Genomic DNA, 26065 nt, shown 5'->3' with positions numbered 1-26065 from the left:
TGATTTGGGTGTTGTCATCGACAGATTAATGAAACGTCTGTAAGCTTGTGCTCACACAAGATGATTCAGTGTGTGATGGTTGGGATTGAAAAATACCGTTCTATTAATCCATAACACAGTTTCATTTTAAAATACAATCTACAGTCCCAGTTACCCCATTTTAGAGAATGCTTCTGTTACAAGATTGGTAAAAAGTAGCCAGTGACCTAAAGACAACAACTCACTCAAAGGGATTAGGTCTCTTTATCCTTAATTTAAAAAGCAGACAAATTCAAGCAGTAATTTGAGATAGTAAGATATCTTGAGAATTACTGTTGTCCTCTTTTCTTAAACAACAAGGACTATTCAATAAAACTAAAATTAGAGGACTTTCTCTTTTAACACAGTATGTGAATAAACTGTGGAATTAATTGTGTTACGACTCCAGTAAAAAAAAATAATTGAATGGTAAGGCTTGACAGAGCTATTTATGTAATACACAGTTGCATTATTAATGTTAGCAACAAGACTAAAATAAATTTGGAGGTGATATTAAACTTTTATCTTTAGACCATAATGTCTAAGGTTGCATAGTAGTTTAAGGGATTTCTTGTAACTACTCTGAAGCATCAGTTCCTGGCCTTTATAAGAAACAAGATGTGAGAAAATAATTATTAAGTTTGACAGTTCCTATAATTAAGCAGTGGATATTGCTTATGCAGTTTTTTAATCTTTGCATTCAGGGTCTGTGGGGAAAAAAAAAGTCTATTACAGATATTTAAGAAGTAGTAGGTGAAAGTGATGCAAATCAGTAGATGTCTTTCATATCTCACCTCTGTCCGTTTCTGAATGTTCCTACTTCATAGTTCTGTGTGCTTTCCTCACCTTCTGTAATGAAATAGTGAGTGCACGTGGCACTCTTGCCCTTCTGGTTGGTGACTGCGAGACTGGAATTAGTGCATTTATTGGAAAAAATAAAATAAAATAGTGCTATTGATGTCAGGATTGTGTCAGCAGCAGTTGTTGATCATAGGACTAGAAGCTGTCCTCCTTTCTTCTTCCTTCTTAAGGTCTTGTACACAGCCGTTCTTCAAGCACGGATATCCACTAGTAATGGAACAGTAAATTATCCTACCTCCAGTTTACTGTCTACATTGAGGCCTACTGCCACTGTAGCATTTAGAGCTTTTTTATCTATTGACCTGACTAGACTGTTAAAGGTGGTATTTTTAACAGTGGAAGCATTACTACCTACTGTCACAGCAGTGCGAGCTATAGGTGGATGGTCTCTTAACAACAACACATGGAATCACCTTACTTAAAAAGCATGGCAGTACTGAAAACTGTCTTTGCAGAATAAGGTAGGTGCCCCACCTGTGTCTGTGTGGGCTGTGTTCAAGGGAAGGGAGCAAACTTGCTGATTTAAGTGAAAGTCTGTTTGGAATCATCATGGATGAGCACTCACTCTGTAGAGTTTTCTGCCTTTACTGTAAGCATATCAAAGCTGAAATAGATGCTGATATGAGATTATTAGTGAGTATGCTGATATCCTTCAGACTCCTGCACTATGCAGGAGAACTGTATCCTAGTTAGCAATTAGAATACTGACACTAATGCTGATGTGATGATGAATTACAAACTGACCACTTGTGTGATTGCACTGTTGGATTTATAAAAATGTATGCATATGAAAAAATGAAAAGATTTCCACCTGAAAAGTGGATGCTAAATGCATATTGAATTATTGTTGTGGAAGATTACATGTATATGTTATAACTTTCTTCTAAATCATGTAGAACGGCTCCTTTAGCTTTTGTTTTCATAATAGTTCAGGAGAGTAATTTTAATTTTTATAAGACTACTTGATGAAGATCTTGATTTCTTTTTTTTTTTTTTTTAACATAGTAAAGTGGTTAAGTATGTAGTGAAGTGAGTAACTGTATCAAGACTTCAACCACTCTTCAGACTTATTTCCTAAAAAGTTTGAAATACAGAACCACAGAAATGTGATTATTGACATGAAATCCAAGCATTGCTTCTTTTAAATGCAAAGTTCTTAGAAGTCAAAATGATAGAAATATATGTCTCTTATTCATGCTAAACTATGGACCACTTTCAATTTTTTACTTACTTGTAGAGAAAAGATGGGCTCAAATCTTATGATTGAGACTGCAAGGAATTCCAAATGTCCAAAGGTAAGTACAGCTTTTGAAGGTAAATAGTAATTGTGTGTTCCACAAGTTCTTTTAAGAGTTCTGAGTAAGAATACTGTCCCTGGAAGAATACTGGATAAACAGCATGAGTGTTGATACGCTCTCCAAGCTCCCATATGAGAGAACCCATGATTTCAAAGGATAAAAATTCATTAGATTCTTAAATTTCTGCAACAATTTCTCATATGTTTATATAGTTTAAGTTAGAATGTGTTGCAGAGATGTTAAAAAGCTTATAAGCAGAGAAATACTTAGGTCAACTTCTTGGAGTTGCGCAAGTTTGTTTTTTCATATGAGGGGATTGTACTATCTGGAGATCCTGTCATGCCAGCTGTGATCTGTGTAACCGTATGGTGAGAGAACAGGGTTTCTCCTCACTTTATCTGATAACCAGGTTTAATCCGGTCATGTTCACAGGCCCCAAGATCTCCACTGTTCCTCTATTATGTAAAAGGCAACAGTTAATTGGAGGGGTGTTATATATACAGCAGCAGCACAAGAGTGAAAGATGAGAAAGCATGGGTATTATATTTTTGGTGAAGGATAGGGTGTGAAGAAAGAAGAGAAATATAATAGCACATCTTTCAGAACAATCTGTAATTAACAGGTGTTTTGGTGTCATAGCACTGTATCCAATGCTTTAGTGTTAAATGGAAGACATTCACATTTTTCTAAACATAGAAACGTGCTTGATTGACTGTGTTCCTAGTCCATGTCTAAAACAAGGACATGAAAAGGCTGGAGTGGTATGTTGCTTTCTGAGAGAGAAGCTATCCTACATTGACTTGAAAGTTATCTTTGAACCAGGATCTTTGGCTTCCTTCCATGTTCTTCAGTATTAAAATGTGAATATAAATAGAGTTGAAACTAGCTATTCCCAGTAATAGCTTTGTAGTGCTGGCAGTGGTGGCCCTTTACAAGGCACAGCAAAATTAAAATAAAATATGCAGTTGTACGTTCTGCTGCTGTTAAATTCATGGCAAGGTAGATTTTTACAGAAGGTGCTCAGCAATTTACAACTTAAGGCTGCATCATGAAGTAGAAGTGTATATGGGTATTACCAAAAAATAAATTGAAGCATCAGTTTGATAAGTTTTCTATTAATTTTTCCCAATTTCTTTTTCTTTCTGCTTCTAATAGTGCTTAGAACCAAACCTTCCTTTTGACAAAACCAGGGAACTTTTCCTCTATCAAATGATGTAGTACAAATCATGCGTGTGTTTTGCTTCTGCGTTGTCATATGGAAGTTACACTTCTCTTGTTTTCTTTTTCATAAACATGGATTTACTGTGAATTAAATAATTTAACTTAATTATTAATTATGTTTAATTATGTTTAACTTAATTATTAATTATGTTTAATTAATAATTAAACATAAATAATTATGTAGCTAAAGAATGGAAACAAATGCAGTGATATCACAGTGTCAGCTGCTAGTGCTGTTGAGTAATGTTTCACAAAAATACTCTACTTTGTAAAATAGTAAACAAAATAAAATTGAACACCCACTTGTCTGCTAGAGAGTATTGTTTCAAACAATACCAGCCATGCTGAGTGCATCATCACTAAAAGGTCTTGCATGTTCTAACACTCACCTGTAATTATAGGTGATCTCACTTCGTGTGATTGTAACTGTAAGATGTGATTTTTTTGCAATCATATGTTTTGTTTTACGGAAATATGATTTTGGCTCTTCACTTAGATTTACATGTGAGACTTTTTGCTAATGATATTTCAGTGTCCTTACTTGAAAGATTTATGTTTGATTCTTTTGTTTTTTTTCTTTGAGTGATTCTTCCTGCAATCCTTTAACTTGGGTTACAGTATTAAGTAACCATTGTCTTGGAGAAAGAAATTGATCGATGTTTCTAACATTCTTATTTAATGGCATTGTTGCATTGCTGATTACAGACCTTTGAAAATGAGCTACAATTAATAAAGGCAAAACGTTTAAAGATCTTATAGATGACACCAGCTTTTGTTTAAATATCAATGGATAAATATTGGTAGAAAGAGAATAGCCAGTGGAAACGATTAATTTCAGGTTAAAAATAGCATGTTCTTTAAGGTGTTTTGTTTTTTGTCGTTTGGGGGGGGGTTTTTATACTTTCACTTTTTTTAAAGTTTAGATAAACATTACAAAAAAATAAACAGATAATGAACTGAGTAGGATTCCAGAGACACATTTAATATATAAATTGAATTTCATATTGTGGGAAGCTGTCATTATCATATTACTGTTATTATTATAATCACATATAATTTTTGTTCCACTAGGTAGCCGCAGTAAGCACCATTGTAAACAGAGGAACACCACTGAAAGCATTTGTTTTTAGAAACTACAATCACTTTCCTGGTGTTAAGTCTCATTATATTGGAGGCTGTCAGTATAAACTGTGGCAGGCCATCAGAGCATCATCCGCTGCACCGGGTTACTTTCAGGAATATGTCTTGGGCAATGATCTTCATCAGGTAAGTTGAAATTTTTTCCTTTAGTAAATATTTTTCAATGTTATACCTGAGAAAAAGGTTATCTGAATTTCTGAAACAGAACTAAGCAAATAAGTTGGTAGCAAAAAGGAAAGCTAGGATGGATTGGGATAAGAAAGGCAATTCTTAGCTTGTATAGCTCTTATAGAACTAGAAAGGGTATAGACTTAAAAATCTTAGTCTTCTCAATACAGACTTAAGCTCTTCTGCTGTTTCTTTCTTCTCTGCCTGGAAGGAAACCTTATATGAGTTGTAAATTTCTTCTGACTTCCTGCTTACAACTGGTATTTCATTGAGCGCCATTTCACTACACAGATGGTATGATTTAAAATCTAACAATACTGTAAAGCGTGAAAAAATTAAGTTACACATTTCAGTGTTCCTTTTATTAGTGCATAATTTCAGTTTACAGTCTACTTTTAATTCTTTCCATTGATAGCTTCTTAAGTTCTACCCTGGTTCTGAGCTAGTGAAAAGAATAAGATATGCCACGGCAGCAAGAGTAAACTCAGAGGACAACTGCAAAAGAAATTCCCTTGAGGATAAAGTAATGTGTCCTACCAACACTGTATGTTATTTTATTATATTCTCACTTCTATTGGTGACCCTGATTAGTAAAGAGCAAGGCAAATCAACTTCTGTAGTAGTTTTATAACCTTTGTGCTCTTGTCCTCCAGTGCCTCTTTACTTTTCTGCGATTATCTGAGTTTTAAAAGAATCCTTTTTACAGTACATGCTAATTTAAAACCATTAGTATTTATTTTTAAAAAAGATCTGTTGGAGATCCGTGGCAGAAAGGACTACAAAGGATGACTCACCCCGAGACCTTCAACAAAGACAGCATAGGATTCTATCACTTAAATTTAAAGAAAGCATCTATTACATTTCTGTCGTATTAATTCACACGATGGCATTAACCTTAACTACTAAATAACATGTTTTGAGTAATAAGATGTACCTGGATCTCATACAGAATTTCTCATGGTGACCCTTAAAAGGCTGTGTCATGTCATTAGCATTGTAACATGTGTAAGTAATGCTCAAGTTTAAAGACAGATTAACAGATAAATAAGGAGTATAAGATCTTGTAGAATCATGGACTGGTTAGGCTTGGAAGGGACCTTAATGATCATCTAATGCCAACCCCCCTGCCATGAGCAGGGACACCTTAATCCCATGAAATTGTGAAAAAAAACAGTAGATTAAGATATAATAAACAGAAGCATTGATACAGAGAAACAGCTAGAATTTAATCTGAAAAAAACCAGCATACTTCCACATTTTGCATGAACATTTATAAGGAGATAGAATAATTGTATCCAGCTATATAAAAGCTCTACATAAGTTGGGGGGCAAAGGGGAAGAGTTCCCACAGAGGGCAGGGCAGTGCTACTACATCAATCAGATTCTGAGAGTTCTTCCATTTTATTGTCTTTCCCCTTTTTGTTCAGGGTCTTTCCCCCCACCCTCCCTAATATGGTACATTTTGTTATCCCCAAAGCTTTTTAATCAAATACTACATGAAATAAGCAAATAAGTTGGGGGGGGGGGGGGTTGTTTTGTTTTGTTTCATTTTTTAAACTACAAGTGGAGTAACATATTAGATATTCCAAGCCTAAGCACTGCTTGAAATCCTGAAATGTGGTCATCTTCCATCTGTCCATGCAAAACTGGAAAGAGAGCTGCTTTAGCCTTTGGAATTGTTCCAAGCTGCTCCTTAACTGCTAGAATGGATCAGTGTTAAGCTATGTGAAGCACTTTTCTTCATCTTCTCACCTTTCTACCCCCTATTTCCTTGAATTGAGAGTACACCAGAGTCTGTGCTTCTGTATGAAGAATAGCTAAATAAACAACGTTTTTTAACTTCTATGTGATACTTAAACAATTATTTGTCTTAATATGATTTCTGAATTGCCAGACTTGTGTGAAGTGCAGTAAGGTGGATATTCATTTCATCTATATTCACTTTTAAGTCCAATTTACCAGACTAGAGAATGTATGATTAGTGTTAATAGGGATCAGATCTAGTGTTACAAGACCTGAAGAGCTAGAATGAAGTCTAGTTCCATTTTTTTTTTGTTACTCCAGACTCTTTGCACAAAGCCCTTCTATATGATCTTACCAACTCAGCATTGTTTTGTATTTGATATATTCTAATTACAAGGAAGCAAGGGCTTAGGCTGTGGTTCAGCTTTGTGAGTCATAAAGAACAAAATAAGTTTTCAGTATTAAAACTGTTTATTATAGCAGAACTGGATGCTAAATTTTCTGACTTAAACTTTCATATTGTCTGACCCAAGCATGATCACAGAATCACAGAATGTTGGGGATTGGAAGGGACCTCGAAAGGTCATCTAGTCCAATCCCCCTGCCAGAGCAGGAACCTAAACGAAATTACACAAGAAGGCGTACAGGCGGGTCTTGAATGTCTCCAGAGGAGACTCCACAACCTCCCTGGGCAGCCTGTTCCAGTGCTTCCTGTATCCAGTGTTCCAGTGATATTTAAACACTTTTGAATTCTTTTAGAATCCAAAAGTTGTCATCTTTCATGCTTTTATGCTTTTCTTTCTCCAGATTACGCTTTTTTTACCACATCTCTCTTTCCATAACTGTTTCAGTGGAATGTGCTTATTTTTTAATGGACAGCTGGGTAGCAGGGTGCTACATGTCAAATGCTACATAACTGTCTTCATGCAAGTTTCTGTCTCAGATTATAAATCCACTACTGCACATTCAACCTACCTTGAATTACTTTGTTTTAACCCTGGAGTAAGAGTCTCCATGCATGTAGCAGACTGTTACCCTTCTGTTCTTGTGTGTAGTGGTACCTCAGTGGAAGATACAAGGTAATACAGAGTTTTATCTCTATTAAAATATCCAACATGAATTGAAAAGAGTACATATGCATAAATCAATTTTTAAATAAATAGAATCCTAAATACAGTCATATTCATGTTTAAAATAGCTTTGTGATTATTTTTAAATTAAGTTCATAACTCAGTCCTTAGTTACAGCTCATATCATAAATATGAGGTATCAGATTTTTTGTTAAGCATCTTTATTCTAAAAGTGCACTGCAGTTGTCATGTTAAGTTCCTCGGCCAGGTCATGTATGAATACTTGCTCTTTTCTGTCTTATCACTTTAAGCCTGTACACTGTCTAACAGGTTGGGCTTCTTTTGAACTACAGAAATAAATGAAGCGTAACATTGTTAGACATTCTCAATAGTACAATGATTTTTGAAAAGAAAAGTGCATTAACAGAGTATGCATTAAGTGTAAATAATAATTTATGCCAAAGGCTTCAATATTGTAGTACAGTGTCAGAAAGATTATGGTATTTTGAGGATTTTTTTAATGGATTGGAAACTTCTGTTAATTAATCAGCATAATCTCTCTGAACATAATTTATGCTAGTTTCTTATTAACTTATATATGATCTGCTTCTGCAGTGTTGGTATTCCTAAATAATTTAAAGAATAGAGGTGGCCAAAATGTGGAAATGATTGTGAAAATTCAGAATACTAAATATAATGAAATTTGTTTCCTGGCTTTGAAGGTAGGGACTCTAAAGGATTCTATATGGAGACCAGGTTTTGTATTAGCTTATCAGTCAGTTGTACCTTTAAATCTGCATGAAAAGCACTCTGGCAGTTGATCTGATTTAGGACTCTTCAAATGCATGAAAATATTTATTATGATAATGGAAACTTAGTGGATTTGTTTTATGGTCAGCCTGCATGTTCTTGTCTGTGTTATTTAGCTTTTGTTGAAATTGGAGTCCTTTCACAAACTGTATGAAGTACTTGAATGGGAATTATGTGTAGGGTTGAGATTGATTAAGATTTTATGTATGACTCCAAACTTAAGGCTGGAATCATGCCTGAACTGAACTGTAGCTATTTGTTTTAACGCACAGTTTTCCATAATCTGTGTGTTTATATATGCATGTATATTTGTGTACACACATGCATGCCCTTTCTCTGGGAACATTCCAGTCTGACTTCCTGTACTAGTCACTGTAAATGTTCAAGAGGGTTGTATAGGTAATAAATTATTTTTATAATTCTTTTGATGCAGTTCTTTAGAAACAGGTTTCTAGGTGCCTGAACACTTATTCTTATTTATGCTGCACATAAACTCATGCCAGGTTTGTAAATTTCTGCAAAAAGTAAGCAGTTCAAAACCAAACAGCAATATTTACATTCAGGTCAATCATGCCATGCTATCCGGTTCCACTATGTCAAGCAGGAAAAAACAGTGCAGCTGTTGGTAGATGAGGAGAGGAGGATTAATATTCTTTGTGGTTCAAAAGAGGAACACATTAACATTCAAAGGGATTTAATCCCTGTAACATGCTTCTCCAGGAGCTGTGCAAGTCAAGAGAGACCAAGTCATGATGTTACAATATAGAAGCTGTATTGCCACATGTCAGCCTTTTTATTTTAAAATCTATTTATGAAGCACTGAGGGCTCTTAACCTCTTTCCAGTCCTGTTACAACCAGTGATTTCTTTTTTTTTTCCTCCTTCCTATGGAGGAGTGATGTTTCTTGTATCTATGAATTTTTTTTTCTGTAGTGTGAAAAGCATTTGGAGTACTCAGTAATGTCACTTCAGTAGACAGTACAGTATGCTGAGGAAATTGCCAATTAATTAAAAGAGCAATTTAAGATTTAACAAAATCATTATGCACACTTCATTTACTAGGTTTTACAGTAAAAACTAAATTTATCCCACAGGACTAATTAAAAGAGCAGCAGGGACTCTGTGTGTGTGTGTGTGGTCATGGCAAGCTTAACAAAGCCACAGATTTTTCTCAAAATAAAATATGTTCAATTAAATACAAAGGGCTTGATCAGATTTTTCTTGATAGCTTTTCTTGATAGCAGTTATTTCATTGCTGCATTACAGTTCCATTTATTAAAATGCTGATATTGACTTACAGTGCTGTTCAGATAATTGTATTTTCTTTGAGCAAGGTCAGATAATAAAGCAGTTAGAATTTGGCAGCTAATCTGTTAGTGGAGTTTTAATAATGCAGGTGTAGCAGGATGCGTGGTGAGAATACAGCCTAGAAATAAAAAATATGATGTAACAAAGATTTCAAGTCTCACCTTCAGTACACAGTTTCTTCATATTTTTCACACTTTTCCCTTCCTTTTCCTAGGCAGTAAATCTGTAACGCCATTTCATCTTCGTAGCTTGTTACAGGAGAGGCCTTCAAAAGTGATTCGCTTAGTGTTTCCTACGCTAATTGGTTTTACACGGTAGCTTTTAAAATTAGATTCAAGTGTGCTTCCCAGACTCTAAGAAGACATAGAATATAGGTCACATTGAAGTTCTTTTCATTCTTAGGATATGCCACAGTGATCAGTATGCAGCAGAGCTTACACAGGCTGCAGTTTAATAGGTGTATCTTGTTCTCACAATGATAGAAACAAGTATTTCTTTGTTTCTCTGTCTACTTGTTGCCATACATGTTTTCCTAGAGCCTTCAAGGCAATGTTCCCTACTGTTTAAGGAAGAGGGAATTTACTGGAGGGTCTTAGCTACATGGATACGTGCATTTCTTTTTCTCTTATGGATTCTAGAGGTTTGGTTGGCAGGTCCTTATGTGGACATGCATGATGCAGTTTACCAGGCTTTGTGGAATTGCTGTGGTTACTGCAGCAGTAGTACTTTGTAGAGCAGACTGCTTGCAAGGTTTTCTACAGGGACTTGCTAAGTGAAGTGTTATTGAAAGATTTGTTTAGTAAAGTGAAACTGAGAGTGTATTTTGTTTAGGCATTTAACTTGGAAACATTATAATTTTTATCTCCAATGATCCAGAGTGATGCTTTGCTAATGTAATTTTCAAAGTGCTTATTTAAAAAAACAAACCAACCTCACTCTAAAATAAGCTTTATTACATTTAACTGTTTGGGGTTGGGTTTTTTTGTTTGTTTTTTTTTCTTAGACTTCTGAGTCCATATATCTTTAGTGACACTATTTACCAGCTAATATTTGCTATAAAACAAATCTTAATAGTATAATGAAAAATCAAGAAATGAGTCAATTCATTAATTTCTATACATACAATCTAGATTCCTGCTCTCAAATTCTGATGTTACTGGCCACCATTTCTTAGATCGAAAAGAACAATTTGCTGTCAGTTCTTTATACCTTGTAATTTTTATTTTCCCGTGTTGTAAATTGTTCTAATACTGAGTTGAATGGGGCCATACTTCTGTATCAAATATCCCTGTGATATTCATTGCAATAGAAGCTGAAGAATGTAGTGGGACTATTGATGTGCTGTTACCCCTTCCCTTAAGGAAAGCTTGTTTATGATGCATAGTGGTCTGGTGCTTGACGTGAACAATCTCTTCAAGCTTTGTCAGCTACTATCCAGCCTCCAATTTGCCTTTTGTATTGTAGTTCAGGAAGCTGCCCTCTTCTTGTCCTGGACACAAGTCTTAGTACTGTGATAGGAATAATTTTCACCATGTATACAGAACGTGCATTAAGTCAATTAGTTCAATACCCGGTGCATTCCCATTAGTTGAATAGGGCGCAATGTCTGAGCCCTATTTCCTGTATGAGCTTCTCTTCCAATATAAGGATTAATCTATAGTGTTAACTTTGCAAATCCTAAATCAATTCACAGTCTCTTCAAAGTTTCTTTACCTTGCAACATTTTTTTTTACTGGGTATATATTTACAGTGCTGTTTTTAGTAGCAGATACACTTTAGATTTTTGGCTACAGAATTTAGAATTATTTCAGCTGGCATTTCCTTAGGGAAAAAAAAATAAGGTAGTATAGAACAAAACAGTTTCCTTCAAGTCAAATTCAGTCCTCTGTCATGGACACCATCTGCATCATAGACTTCAGTTCATAAAGATATGAAGCTTTGTTGTTGCTACCCTTGTAGAAGGCTCTTTTAAGAAGGTATTTCTTAATTTTTCTCATAGCCAGAAAATTTCTCATTTTCACTTTTAAGTTTGTTCCTAGCTAATGGATACAAATTCTCCTTGTGCTAGTACTGTTCCCTAGTTTAATTAACTTTCCTTCTTGTGGTATTTACTCTTCTGATGTGTGTATAAAAGCACTAATACCCTTTTTTATTTTGTTGGTCTAAATATGCTAGTCTGTCTTAATCTTGCAAAATAGACTCTGTGTTCCCTTGATCATCCTAATGGTCTTTCATTGCACCTGCTGCAGTTTGAGTAGTCTTTCTTGAAACTGGACTCTTCAGTGTGTTTTGGCATGAACCAAGACATATTGTGCAAAGTTGAATGATATACCAGACTCAGAATTAGCATTTCTAAATTAGAAGCAAAATTCAGAGGAGTCAATTTGATCAGGCTGGAACACTGTATTTGAGATGATGTCTTAACTGTGTCATGTACTTCCTTTTTCAGAGGAAGGTACATGTTAGAATCACAGTTGCCTTTCAACAGCTACTTCGTATATAGGTAGTTTAAATCATTTGCTGATAGTGCTCTACTCAGATCTTTGTCGTGGTTGGTCTGATTCCAACTCGGTTCTGAAGAGTGTAGCTTTGTGTTTATGAGCACTTTGCTTGGCTATATGTCATCTCCTTTGAGTTTCCTTAGAGCTGTTCTGTATTTACAGTAAGGCCTTTGTATTTGCAAAGCCTCCAACTTTATAGCAACAGATTTCATCAGCAGCTGCATGCTTTTCAGAAAATAATAATAAAGAGGATGAGCCCCAAACCATCCATTGAGTATCTCTGACAGAAAACAGTCCCAGCCAAAGAGTTCCCCATTCAATACAGACTGCTGTCCCATCTGATTAGCCAGCTCTTTTCTGCACTGTAGTCTCTTTCAACACTTCCTGGTTTGCAAGGTGTTTTATAAATCCAGATTTTCTTCATCTAAAAGTGTCTGTTTCAATATCTGTCTCTTTGATAAACCCATCTTGTATTTAGTCATCTAGGCATATACTTCTTAATTTAGAGGAGTAATGAAAATGCAGAACTTTTCCTTCAGTTCTTTCTCCCCCTTCCCTCTCTTCCCCACTGTGTATACAAATACTAGGTAGTTCATATCCAAATCCTGAACCCTTCACATCAGTTATCTCCAATAATTAGTTAATTTTGTTTCTTAAGTTTTGTCCTATTTAAGGTCAAATCCTTTATTTACAAACCTGCTTTGTTTCAGTTGCAATGAAATCTAACGTTTGCATGAAAGAATTAAATTATATTTAAAAATTTAAATAGCTTGCATGGTTTTATAAATAAAGGATTTTTATGGGAAATCCAATTTGTTTGAAATTACAATGTGACAGAAAATTTTTTTGAGTCTGTAGTGCATTTAGTTGTAGAAGTTGTCTGTAGAGTTAGCTTACAGCATTCTGGTTATTGTAAAGTTTTAAACAGATGAATGATCAGTAGGTTTTGAGATACATCCAATAATATGAGTCACCTGGATTCCCTGTGGATCACTACTAGTCTTCATACTCCTCCGTATTTTTCTGAAAGCATTTTGAGTTTCCTGACACTTTACTATTACTTAATAAACTGGCAGCTAAAAATATAGACCAATTAGTTACCAAAACTAATATCATTTAGTAATATCAATAACATTAATCAGGTTCTTGATGTAAAATTGTATTGAGTCTTAATATTTCCATTGTCCAGTCTAATCTAAGTCTTGCAGAAAATGCAAACATACATTTTCCACATGCAACTCATATCTTGGAATCTGTAACTGAAAGGGTAACTTACAGGAACTCTTCAAATGACTAAACTGCTGCCCAACATCCACAAAAATGTGCAAGTGTCTAGAGTTCTGACTCAGGACTCATTGTTGGGCTAACAGCCAGAGCAGACCCCTCATTCTCTCTGTTCTCCCATTCTTAGATTGTCTTGCATTCCCTGCGCTTCACCATCTCTTCTCATTTAGCTAGTTCTCAATCCAATTGCAAACTCTCTTCCCAAACATAAGTGAGTCACCCCTTCCCTTCTGCCTTCTGTGCTGCTACAGTCAGTGCACTGGCAAGTACAAGACGTTTCTTCACATGCTGAACTTTGCAAAACCACTTCACACTTGAGTAAACTTAATTTGCTGGCAGTACACTGAACACAAAGTACCATAATAGGGATGTTAATTCAAGATAAGTGTTGAAAAAAGGTGTATAACTTTCCTAAAGTGACCATGCAGGTAACCAGTAGGGAAGAAGGCTTTTTAAAAATTTCTAGTAGAAATAATGAAAGTAATCAAATAAATTAATCTTAAAATGGAGCTTAATACATATAAAGCCAAGCCTATTAGTGATAGCAAAGCAGTGAATTTGGGGACTAAGACATTACTTTCAGTCTTTTGCCAAAGGCTTTCCAAGTGGTAAACATACCATTGTTATGTTTTGTTTAATATCTCATCAGCTAATTCCCAAGTGAACTCAATTAATTTTTTTTTCATACAGCTTTAAAAAAAAAAAAAATCCCTATGCAACTGTAACCATATTCTTAGGGCTTGGTGGTCAGTAGCCAGAAGTCTAAAGCTGTAGATAATATTTTCTGTAAGTTTTTTAGTAGTTGCAAAATAGGCAGGGAAGACTCCCTCATGATTTGACTACCTGATCATAAATTATTTAAACCAGGAAAAATACACCTTTTGTATTGTGCTCCAGTGAAAGCTCTGTGGTGAAGATGCCCTGCTTGCCCAGTTCTAGGGATAAAGAAAGGTCTAGTCAAACGTTATGAAACAGATAGGAAGCTGGGGTGGGGGGGAACTTTTACAATCAGAAGGAAAATACATCAGGAAGTCTCAAAGAAAGTGATCCGGACCACTTGGGAGCCTGGTAACACAGGACTTTGAAAATAACCTTCCATTTAAATAATTATGGTAATAAGTTATTATTTAAATAATTACTCACATATATAAGTCAGTACTTTGGAAACAGGTATTTAAAATTAAGATATTAAAATAAAAAAATCAGTTTGAACCATACTTTATCATGGGCAGTTGTTTGTAACAAGTTTTGAATACTCTGTTCATTCATAGGCTATCACTGCATTTCCTAATTTTGTCAGACTCTTGTGCCTTGTAATTGTTCTGTGTAACTTCCTATGTGCTGCACAGTTTCACTCAAATTATGATAAACTTTGAAGAAAATGATCTAGCACTGGATGAAGGATATGTAACTTGAGAAAGCCAAGTGTGATATTTGGAAGCTGAGTTTGACTCCATAGTAACCACTTCACCTCAGTGCCTATGCAGACATGCTTTGCATTTTAGTTCACTTTTACAGACTGTGTTGTTTGCTTTCATTGTTTTTGTGAAAAATCGAGACAGAACTAGTACAAAGCTATCACAGGCTAGGATTCTGAATGGACTTTTGAAAAGTATTGTTTAAATTCTATGTTTAAAGTCAACATAAATATAATAAACATGCAGATTAAGGATAAGGCTTATTGCTTCAAATGAGAAGTTTGAAGAGTTGCTGCACTATAACAAGGGGTTACTTCTTAGAAAAATTAACATAACTGTTATAAAAATATTTCATCTAGTTTCCATAAATAAAACAGGTACACCTTGCCAAATCATTCTGTAAAATCAGCTCAATCAATTTACATAGTAGCAGCAAATGTCCTCAGAGTAGAAGACAGGAATAAGAAACATCCTTTTACTCTAAGATCAATTCATACAGGTAACTTCAAGATTCACATCTCAACGTAGTCCCCTCATGGGGACAAGGCACCCAGAGCCATTATGAGAATGTTAGTATATTCACATATAAGGCTTTAAGGCTTGCTCAGTCAAGCATCATGGGGCTACCAAATTTCAATTTTTAATATATGCTTTGTAAAAAAGGAATCTATACGTTCAGATTTAACTGTTCAATAAACTAGCCCCTATAGTATCCAGCACAAATATACTCTCCTCAATACAATGAACAACAGGACACATCACCAAAACAGTATGTATTTTAACTGTGGTTCCCAACTGAGGAACTGCCTGTAATATTACAAGCAGTGATCACAGTGTGTAACTTAAGAAAAAAACCTGGCCTGTGGTTGAATCCATGCTGGCCCTGAACGCAATTTCTAATAAGAATGGCTTTTAAAATGTAATTTAATTTTACAGCTAAAATGACATGCATTTGTTATTCATAGAGTATTTCTTTAACTAGAGTAGAACTGTAGGAAAGCTGGAGGAGGACGGGGCCTCAAGGGGTCATCTGGTCCATCCTCCTGTTCAAAACAGGATAAGCCTTCAAGTTAAGTCAGTTTGCTCAAGGCCTTGCCCAGTTGAGTTTTGAAAATACCCAGGGATGGAGATTCCACAGCTTCCTCTGGCTCTTTCTCTGCACTTTTTTGAAAGAGTCTGGCTGTGTCTTCTCCTCCTTTAGGTAGTAGAAAACTGTGATTAGATTCCTCCTTGGCTTTCTTTTTTTCCAGGTTAAGCAAACCCAGTTCTCTGTATCTCTTCTCATGTTATGTGCTTCAGCCCCCAAAGCTTCTTAGTGGTTCTTTAATGTACGTATTCCAGTTTTTCAGTGCCTTGTAACTGGGTGCCCAAAATTACACACAGTATTCACAGTTTGACCTTATGAGTACTGAATAAAAGGAGATAATCACTTCACTTGACCTACTGGTTTTGCTTTTAGCCCAAGTGTATGTTGATAATCTAGTGGTTTATCTAATATACAGTTCATGTAGCCTCTCTTTTTCTGTGTTCACAGAGACAGTGCCATACCATAGCATTATATCTGTAATACAGATGAAAGGAGAGACATTTGGAGACATTCCGGTCTGTCAAAAAGGAACTGATAAATTTATTAGGAAATGAAAGTCAGCATTGCTTTGTAGAATTTGAAAGTGTTTGCTTTTGTTTGTTCCCCAGCCATTAATGTCTTTCAGTCCATGGCCTGAATCAATAGATTTAATTGTTTGGGTTAAACTTTTTGCTTCTGGATTACTGTTCTTGGTTTGTCGTTCTTCCCTCCTGCAGAAGCATGCTGGGAAGATCCTAATTCTACCATCATACTAACTGAAAAATTTAAGATTGAGCGATAGGTGGATCAAAGGCAAGAGAGTGTACCAAGAAAGCAGAACATTTGAAACTGAATGGACTCATAAAATGAATGACTTCTTTCTGAAAATAGAGACAAAGAAGAATTCAGATTTTAGCCAAAAGTATTGTAGTATTCTAGTATTATATACACCCTAACTTTTGACAACACTAGTTTTCCCATGGTGAAGCAATCATGTTTAATTAAATTATATTGACAAGATCAGTGGATATTATTTGGTAAGCATGTTTTTTATCTAGGATTTAAAGAACAAAGTAAGCACCACTAGATAACTATTAAGATTTTAGATTGATTCGTGGGGAATTATATCAAGGACAAAAAAATCCTTGTATTTAGTTTTCTGTGTAGAAGCTAATTTAAACATAAGCAAGGGATAAAAAGCACTGAAGAGACCATTCATTTTGGCAGCGTTTTGAGCAAAGCGGACAGTATTCAGAAGGAGTTCAAAGAGCTTTTTGTAGGTTGAAATGAAAGCTTAATTTTAAAAAAAGAAATTAAAAAAACTAAGCTTAGTAATCCTTTTTTTACTTATCTAGCACAGCTGCAGTTAAAAGGAGTTTCTGTAAAATGTTTATCAACTCCAAAACATTTTTTATTCTAAGCTATTCCTGAGTAGAGTTGCTTTTTTTACTGTTCTTGTAATGTGGTGGTCAGGTATGGGATATAGGGAGTTCAGGAAGCTTTAGGTTATAGGGGGCTTTTGCATAATGCTTACTGTAGTTAATATTCTGTTTCTTTTATATTTTACATGTTTTCTTTGTATAAATTTTGAATGGCTATAAAGACCTTCATCTCTGCTATTGATAATGCTTTCAGCTTAAGTTTTGCATTTACAACTGCTTTTTTTTAAGGCATTTCCAATATAGAAAATCCTGTAGAAGTCAAAGTCCAAGGTAATATTTTTCTGAGTTGGAGTGAAGATAATTTTATTTCCAGGAAGTGCTGAGCATACTCTTTGAGGTTTGCTGGTTAAAAGTCTTGTCTGAATGCTTCTCAGACTTATTGTCAGTCATACTGATTTTTATTCGTCCTAAAGTATTTTATCCCAGCCTCATCACCTACGATTTGACAAGTTGCTAGCAAAAGATGTCTCTCCTTGCTTCTAGACATGTAAGAGTAGCCTTTGTTCCTGTTAGTCTTGGGCTGAATTCTGATCTTCAGACACCTTAAAGAAGCCTCACGTACACAGGGCCTGGCCCTCAGGGTGACTTGAATAATCCTCATGCCTGATGAAAGGATAATACAGAAGAGCTAAAGAAACCTAGGAGATTTCTTAAGTGCATTGATGACAGCTTCCTGGCACAGTTGATAGACGAGCCAGCAAAGAAAGGTGCTTTGCTGGACCTGATGCTTATGAAAAATAAAAACTGGTCAGGGACACAAAAGTTAAAGAAAACCTTGGCTACAGTGACCATAAGATGATGGAGTTCAAGATCCTTAGAGAAGGGAGCAGGGGAAAAAGCAGGACTACAGCTCTGGATTTCAGGAGAGCAGACTTCATCCTCATCAGAGCTCTGCTTGGAAGAATTGGATAGGCTATGGCCTTAAGAGAGGAGGGGTCTGGGAGAGCTGGCTGATACTCAGTGATCACTTCTTCCAAGCTCAAGAAAGGACCATCTCAACAAGTAGGAAATCAAGCAAAGGTGGCAGGCATGGTTGGGCAAGGAGGTCCTAACTGAACTTTGACACAAAAAGGAGTGTACAGAAGGTGGAAGCAGGGGCGGGTGAGCCAGGAGGAGTGTAGAGCTCCTGACCAGTCTTGCAGAGATGGGGTTAGGAAAGCAAAAGCCAGCCTGGAGTTGAATCTGGAGAGGGTTGTGAAGGGCAACAGCAAAAGGATTCTACAAGTACATAAACAGCAAAAGGAAGACTAGGGATAACTAGAGGCCTGCTACTGAACGGGCCAGGGTAGCTGGTAATAAATGACATGGAAAAGGCCAAAATGCTTAATGCTGCCTTTGTCTCAGTCTTTGCAGTAAAAACAGCTTTCGGGAATCCCAGGCCCCTGAAGCTAGAAGGAAAGTCTAGTGCAAGGAGGACTTCCACTTGGTGGAGGAGAACCAGGTTAGGGAGCAGTTAAACTGGACATACATAAATTTGTAGGGCCTGAGGAACTGTACCTGTGAGTGCTGATGGAACTGCCATTATGAGGTAGTTCTTGATTATCTTTAAATCATCATGGTGATTGGGAGAGGTTGGGAGAGCAAATACCATTCCTATCTTCAGGAATGGCAAGAAAAAGCTCTGGAGAGCTACAGGCTAGTTGGCCTCAGCCTACTCCCTTGGGAGGTGATAGAGGAAGTCCTCCTGGAAAGGATTTACAAAGTCACAAAGGACAAGAAGGTAATCATGAGTAGTCAGCATGGATTTACAAAAGGGAGCTCATGATTGACCAACCTGGTAGCCTTCTGCAATGAGGTGACTATCTTGCTGGACAAGTGGAAAGCAGTGGATGTTGTTTACCTCAATTTTAGTAAAACCTTTGACACTTATCTCCTATAACATCACAGACAAGCTGACAAAGCATGGCTTAGATAAGTAGACAGTGAGGTGGATTGCAAACTAGCTGAATGACCAGACCCAGAGGGTTGGGATCAGTGTCGAAGTCCACTTGGAAGCAAGTCACTAGAGGTGTACCCCAGGGGTCTGTACTGGGGCTAGTACTATTTAACATCCTCATTAATGAGCTGGGTGATGGGACAGAATGCACTTATAGGAAGCTTTCAGATGGTATAAACCTGGGAGGAATGGCTGGTACACTAGATGGTTGGGCCACCACTCAGGGGGACCTCAACAGGCTAGAGAATTCTCATGAAGTTCAACAAGGGGAAAGGCAGGGTCCTGCTTCTAGGGAGCAATAACCCAATGCACCAACCCACACTGCGATTTCACTGTTGTAAAGCAGCTTGGCAGAGGACCTTGGGGTCCTGGTGGACAACAAGCTGAACATGAGCCAGCAATGCACCCTTGTGGCAAAGAAGGCCAACAGCATTCCAAGAATAGTGTTGCCAGCAGGTCAAGGGAGGTGGTCCTTCCTTTCTGCACTGCTGAGGCTGCATCTGGAGTACTGTGTCCAGTTCCCCAGTGCAAGAGAGATATGAGCATACTGGAACAAGTCCAGCACAGGGCCACAAAGATGATTAAGGGACTGGAACATCTCTCGTATGAGGAGAAACTGAGAGAGCTGGAATTGTTCAGCCTGGAGACAAGAAGGCTCAGGGGGGATCTTATCAATGTATATAAATAAAGGATGGGAGGGAATGAAGATGAGGGAGCTGTACTCTTCCCAGTAGTGCCCACTGACAGGACAAAAGATAATGGCACAAATGAAAACACAAAATTCCATCCGAACACAAGAAAATCTTTTATGGTGAGGGTGGTCAAACAGTGGAACAGGTTGCCCAGAGATGTTTTGGAGTCTCCATTTGTGGAGATACTCAAAACCTGACTGGACATGGCCTTGAGCAGTGTGCTCTAGCTGACCCTGCTTGAGCAGGAGGGGTGGACTAGTTGAGTTCAACTGATTCCTTCAGGCCTTAAATGAATCTGTGATTTTCCAAGTCTTAAATCCAGGCTATAGCATCCTATGTAATCCCTGTGCTTATACCGTAGCTTTGGCCAAGCTTAGCTCTTGTGACTTTTATTTTAGAATCTGCAGATAGTGATTTGGATTTTGTTACAGAATATATCCATGTCATACTAGTAATAAAAATTTTGAGATGCAGACGTTTTGGTTGCTTAAGGAATTGTCAATATGTATATCTGTCTTACCTGAAAGGTCTTCAGAAAACAAAGTCATAATTTCTTCAGATATTCCAGTGAATGCTGCTGATCCAGCCTACCTCTTCTGTACAAATACTCACGAGAGCAGAACTGACCACAGACCCAGGAGCTGCTGCGGCAGTGTCCATAGGCGCAGGATGCCTAGCTACACAGCTGCTGCATGGCACACACAGAACAGTTGCACAAAAGATAGAAGTTAATGAATGTTTGTTTTAATTGATTTTGTATATTAGTGTTATGCTAGTTTAGTTTATAGTTGCAATTTATTTTATGACCATATGTGTAGCACTAACATTTGTATTTATTTTTAATTTGCAGGATGGAGGTCTGCTTCTAAATAATCCTTCTGCACTGGCAGTTCATGAGTGCAAGTGTCTTTGGCCAGATGTCCCATTGCAGTGTCTGGTATCGCTGGGCACTGGTCGATACGAAAGTGGGGGAAAAAGCAATGTGACATACACCAGTCTGAAAGCCAAACTCACAAATGTTATCAGCAGTGCAACTGATACAGAAGGTTGGTGTCACATTTATATTGTGACTGTTTTCAGTTTTTTATGTTTCTTAGAATTATAGTTTAAATTCAGAGAGCAATCTGCAACTTTCCGTCTTTCCTATTTTTCTCTCTATCCACCCCATTAAAACTACTTGAAATGCGTCTCTTCATAACTCACTATGTGTTGTTGGTGATTAAGTGGCAGTATTACAGGTTTTCTGGAGGTGATAATATGAATGCATTCCTTAGCCTTATCTCCCTGAGATATGTTCTTCATTATGTTGTTGCTAAGCTCTTTTAGTTTGAGGTCTCAGCTGTTAATATGAGATTGATTACATAAATATACTAAAAATAAAAGATACCTTAAAATTTACCAGAATGATGATATCCAACAAGGTTTAAACAAAGTGGTATGTTTTTACCTGTGCTTCAGAATAAAGGCATACTCAGGAACTCCTTTCAATAGAAAAATCATATTTTCTGATATTTGGGGCTTTTTTTTCCAACAAACAGAAATGCTTATTAGTTACTATAGAACTCTGGTTTTCAGCAGCATCAGAAAAAGTATTTTAGTTCTGTTCTTTTCTATATATGCTTTTATACATGTGCTTTTCTAAGGACTAGACTGTATCTGTGAATGGTCATGACTTCCATTGCTGTCACGAGGAGCCAATCACGTGTTTTCCAAAATAAACTCTCTTCCTAGAATGGGAGTACACTGAAACTCTATCACTAGCAGTTTACATCTGTTTTGTTTTTATGAACAGGAAATATTGATATGCAGATGCGTCCTCCCCACCTTACAAACAAAACTGATACTGAAAAAAGTTAGGGAACAAGAAATACTCTTACAGTCTAGATCCCTTGCTGCATGATCTCTGTCAACGGATTGTCATGAATAAGAAAAATCTAGATTTTTGGGCCACCTTTGTTTTTTGCACAATCATGAAAAGGCAGTGGGAGTTGTGGGAAGGAAAGACTTGCTGCCCACTTTCTGTCAAAGGAAGAAAGTTTCATTGCAAATCAGGCAAGACATCTGATGGAGAAGAGGAGGAAAGGCAAGTTCATTGTGGAGAACAAAGGAGAGGATAAGGAAAGAGGGGAGAGTAAATTTGAGCAAATGGTAGGTAATATTATGAAGGAAAAAGGGGAGAGTATTAAATAGGACAAGAGAGATTGGATGTGGTGAGACAAGAATAAAGAGCTGAGGAATTTACAGGAGGAGGGATTAACCAGGGAAGATTTTAGGTTAATAAGAGGTTTCACTTTAGAATTTGTATATAACAGTAGATGTTTAAAAGAATGGAGAAGCGTGGTAAGAATGCAAAGAAGATGGAAATATAAAGAAAGAAAGATGAAGTGATGGAAATGGAATTTTAATGGAGGCAACGAAGAGAAGAGATCTAAAAGGACAGAGAAAACAGGTTATAAAAGAGAAGAAAAAAGGGAGAGAGGAACATACAAATACATTACATAGCCAGTTTATTATTGCACTAGTTAACTGAACTGTTACAATTTAACTTTAACATTTCCAATTAAATGAATGTTAAATTCAAACTCCAAATCTGTAATAATATAAAAATTAATTAGTTACAAACAAAAGAAATCTTTAATCCTACATGTTTTTTACTGCAGTCTTTGAGATTAGAGAAGAATCTGTAGCTGTCATTTTCATAATACCTACTTCCATTAGTACTGAGGGTAACAAACCATGGGTATCCTGAATGGAAATATGTAAGTTACATTCCTGCACTCTCATTTATAAAGGAATGGAATGTACATGTAATTAAAAATCTGGATAGCTGCAAAGCCGCCTTAATTGTCATACCAGTGAAGTTGTCTTAGATAAAAGATGAAGCTTTTCCAGAGTAAACGGAGCTACGGGCTCTTTTGCAAACCTTCTAATGAGAAAGAGGTTTCGATAAGGCAGTGGTGGAAAAATGTTTACTCAGCAAAGCAGCGCATATTTAAATTTACTGTGTTACTCCAGAGCACTTGTTGTTCAGAACCTGTAGGACTGTTTGTCTGTCTGCTCTAACTGTTGCCTTCATTTTTATTTTTTCAATGCAGAAGTTCACACCATGCTGGATGCACTGTTACCTCCAGATACTTACTTCAGATTTAACCCTCTTATGAATGAAGACATACCTCTGGATGAAAGTCGTAAAGAGAAACTCAATCAGCTGCAGACAGATGGGATTCGTTATTTAGAACGAAATGAAGAAAAACTGAGAAAAGCTGCAAAAATATTAACGCAAGAAAAAACAACTTTGCAGAGACTTCAGGACTGGATAAGATTAAAGGCTGACATGTATGAAGGCCTTCCATTTCTTTCCAAATTGTGAATATGTAATGCATGATAGATCATTAATGTAAATCTTGTTCCAGAAAATCCACTCAGTACTGTAAAGGAAGAATGTTTATTGGGGGTGAATATCTTTGGAAAGCTGTCAGAATTCTGGAGAAAGCAATTCAGGATGGCTGTTTTGTGCATACTTACTTGATACAAGGTTTTATGTTGTTAATTATTTTTTGAACCTTACAGATCTTACTGTGGCTCTACTTAAGTTTATTAAAGTCAGTAAAACTGAAAATTATTAAAACAATTGTGCTATGTATTTTTGGATGTATGTACCATAATTATGGTGGCAATAAAACTTTATCAACTACCAGGCTTATCCAAAATTAACAAAAAGTAAAATCCTCATTCACTTTAATGTAGGCTATATACCTATTAGGCTCTTGTGTAGCCAGTGACTTTAATAGAAATGTAACGTTCTTAAAAAAACTTGGCCTGTGTTAATTGCACTTTTACATTTGAAAAATGACGTTTAAATTCTTTTCTTATTTTCGGTGGTTTTTGTACATAATGTATTGAGTAAGATGTTTGGATGACTATAAATGGTGTATTAAATTATCAAAATTAACTGATATTTTTAGGACTTGCTGCTTATTGGTTTTTTTTATTGGAATAACTTTAGATTGGGTCATTCATTATTTGAAAATAATCCCAAGCCCTAAAACATTACTTGAGCAGTTATTCCTATCATGGGATAAAGGAAATAAAATCTTGAAATAGCTCATGTGAGTGAGCTTACTTATAGAAGCTTCAGTTTTGGATGCCAAACTTCAGGTGTCTCTAGTGAAGAAAAAAAAATAGCAATAGATACATGAAATAATAAATTATGCATTTCCTTTTGTCTTGTAACTTTCATCTATGTTTCCTCTTGAAATTACCTTAGAGTTGTGAAGTTAACATTTAGTGCTTACTACTGCTTATTCCTTTGAAACTTTTCTCTTATGTCAGGAAGGGTGGTGTGATGAGCTATGACGATACAGTACGTCAGTGAAACATTTTCAGCAACAGGAAGGTACGTGTGAGTTCTTCAAAACAGTCTGGCTTCAGTGAAATTTGTTAGACAGCTGCTGTCACACATTGGGCACATACCCATTAATAAGATTGCTTGACAGGTTTCTGGGTGAGTTTTTGCATCTTAGTAGACGGCTACAGTACATTAAAATATTTACTAAATAATATATTACATGTAATGTAACATTTACCATTATACATAATATACATATATATACTATACATATAAATATGTATTACATTATACATATAATATTTACTAATAATATTTACTAAATAATGAAAAAATTGTTTATGCAGTAGATGAAATGTCCAGTTTCATGAAAAAAACAGTGCATTTGTTACTTTGCCTGTTGGGACTGATCACTTGCCATCTACTAAAAATAGCATTTACTTTGATTTACCTTCTATACTTGTCTTAAAACATTGAAAATGTTACGAGGCTGCCTTGAGGAAAGGAACTTTGAGGAGAACATCTGAGATCCTTTGTTATCTTAGGATTTGCTACATACTATTCTGTGACTGTGCAAGAAAACATTTGATTTTGTCTGCTCTTTCTTTAATCTGACATTTTTAATTTTTACCTGTGTCATTTTACTCAGATATCCATACTTTTCTATGTTCCCTCCATTCTCTGGCTTGTTTTTGACAGTGAAAAACATTTTTTAAATTGTTTTCAGTGCAAACAAATTCTAGGTGCACAAGGATTAAAGAAACCTTTTGTCATTCAGTATGTAAGAAAAGGAGAAGAGAAACAGAGAGAAAGAAAAGTTTAAAAGCTACAGCAGTTTAAAGAAGTGAAAGAATATGTTGTTCATTCCCCACCCCCCCTTTTTTTTTTTAAAGCTATGAACACCAAAAGTAGTTCCTTTAATAGGGCAATAAAAATACTAAAAAGGGAAGTTTTATATTCTTGGTGCAACTGTACTTTATATAACTTTCCTTCTTCATTCCAGTTATTAAGAACTGAGTAAAAGAATAAAGAGATCAAGCCTTTCCCATTGGTGTGAGATAGTTTATGCATATAAAAAAGAAATGTCAACATTATTCTGATCAAGGCACCTTGTATAGAATTAAGCTGTGTTGCCAGCATCCTAAATCAAAATAGACAATGTGGGATGATCACATGTAACAACATAGATAATACACTTCTTCCCCTGGCAAAGGGCAAAGTCATGGTGTCATCTGTAAGGCTATCAAAGGCATTATTCTGAATTCTTAAGTTTCCAGTCATAGCTTTTTGGGATGGACATTTATTTAAGAAAATAGTTACCTGTAGTGAACTAAGTGATAACATTTCAATTTAATTTTTATACAACTAAAACCTGTGAGTTACTGAAGTTCAGACAGCGGGGTAGGGGTCTGTACTGAGCTAGGCTTGTGGTGAATGTCGTTTCTGTTTACTGTAATGCAATAATTTATTTTTTTTCATTGAGAAGTTCTCCAAGTACTCTGTACTCTTCTCACAGTTAAATTTAACATTATCCTAGGAATTGTTTAGAGAATGTAAACCAGGAAAGCTACCCAGCTTTTGAATGAGTACAGAATATCTCAAATTAGCTTAATTTAAATATCAGGTTGTTTCTAGTTCTTGATGAGCTACCTACAAAGCTTCCACTGCAGGTCTGTTGAAAACACAGTCATTTTGTATAGAGCCTTGTTTTTTCTAATCTACCTTCCAGAAGACTACATTAA

At 36.1% G+C, this 26065-nt stretch overlaps 1 protein-coding gene across 1 annotated transcript in view; it reads left to right on the top strand.

Annotated features, from left to right (window-relative positions):
* PNPLA8 (patatin like domain 8, phospholipase A2) overlaps positions 1-23669 on the top strand; it is a 36481-nt gene extending 12812 nt beyond the window's left edge. Inside the window, exons 6-9 of the mRNA XM_010172387.1 lie at positions 2117-2174; positions 4470-4664; positions 20826-21021; positions 23071-23669. Coding sequence (XP_010170689.1) covers positions 2117-2174; positions 4470-4664; positions 20826-21021; positions 23071-23345 — 724 coding nt within the window. The 3' untranslated portion in view covers positions 23346-23669. The remainder of the gene's footprint in view (positions 1-2116; positions 2175-4469; positions 4665-20825; positions 21022-23070) is intronic.
* Positions 23670-26065: the final 2396 nt, after the last annotated feature.

This window comes from Antrostomus carolinensis, unplaced genomic scaffold, assembly GCF_000700745.2.
Source record: "Antrostomus carolinensis isolate BGI_N321 unplaced genomic scaffold, ASM70074v2 scaffold47577, whole genome shotgun sequence".
Lineage (NCBI taxonomy): Eukaryota > Metazoa > Chordata > Aves > Caprimulgiformes > Caprimulgidae > Antrostomus > Antrostomus carolinensis.
Note: the sequence above shows the minus strand (reverse complement) of the source record. Positions and strands in the feature narration are given on the sequence as shown.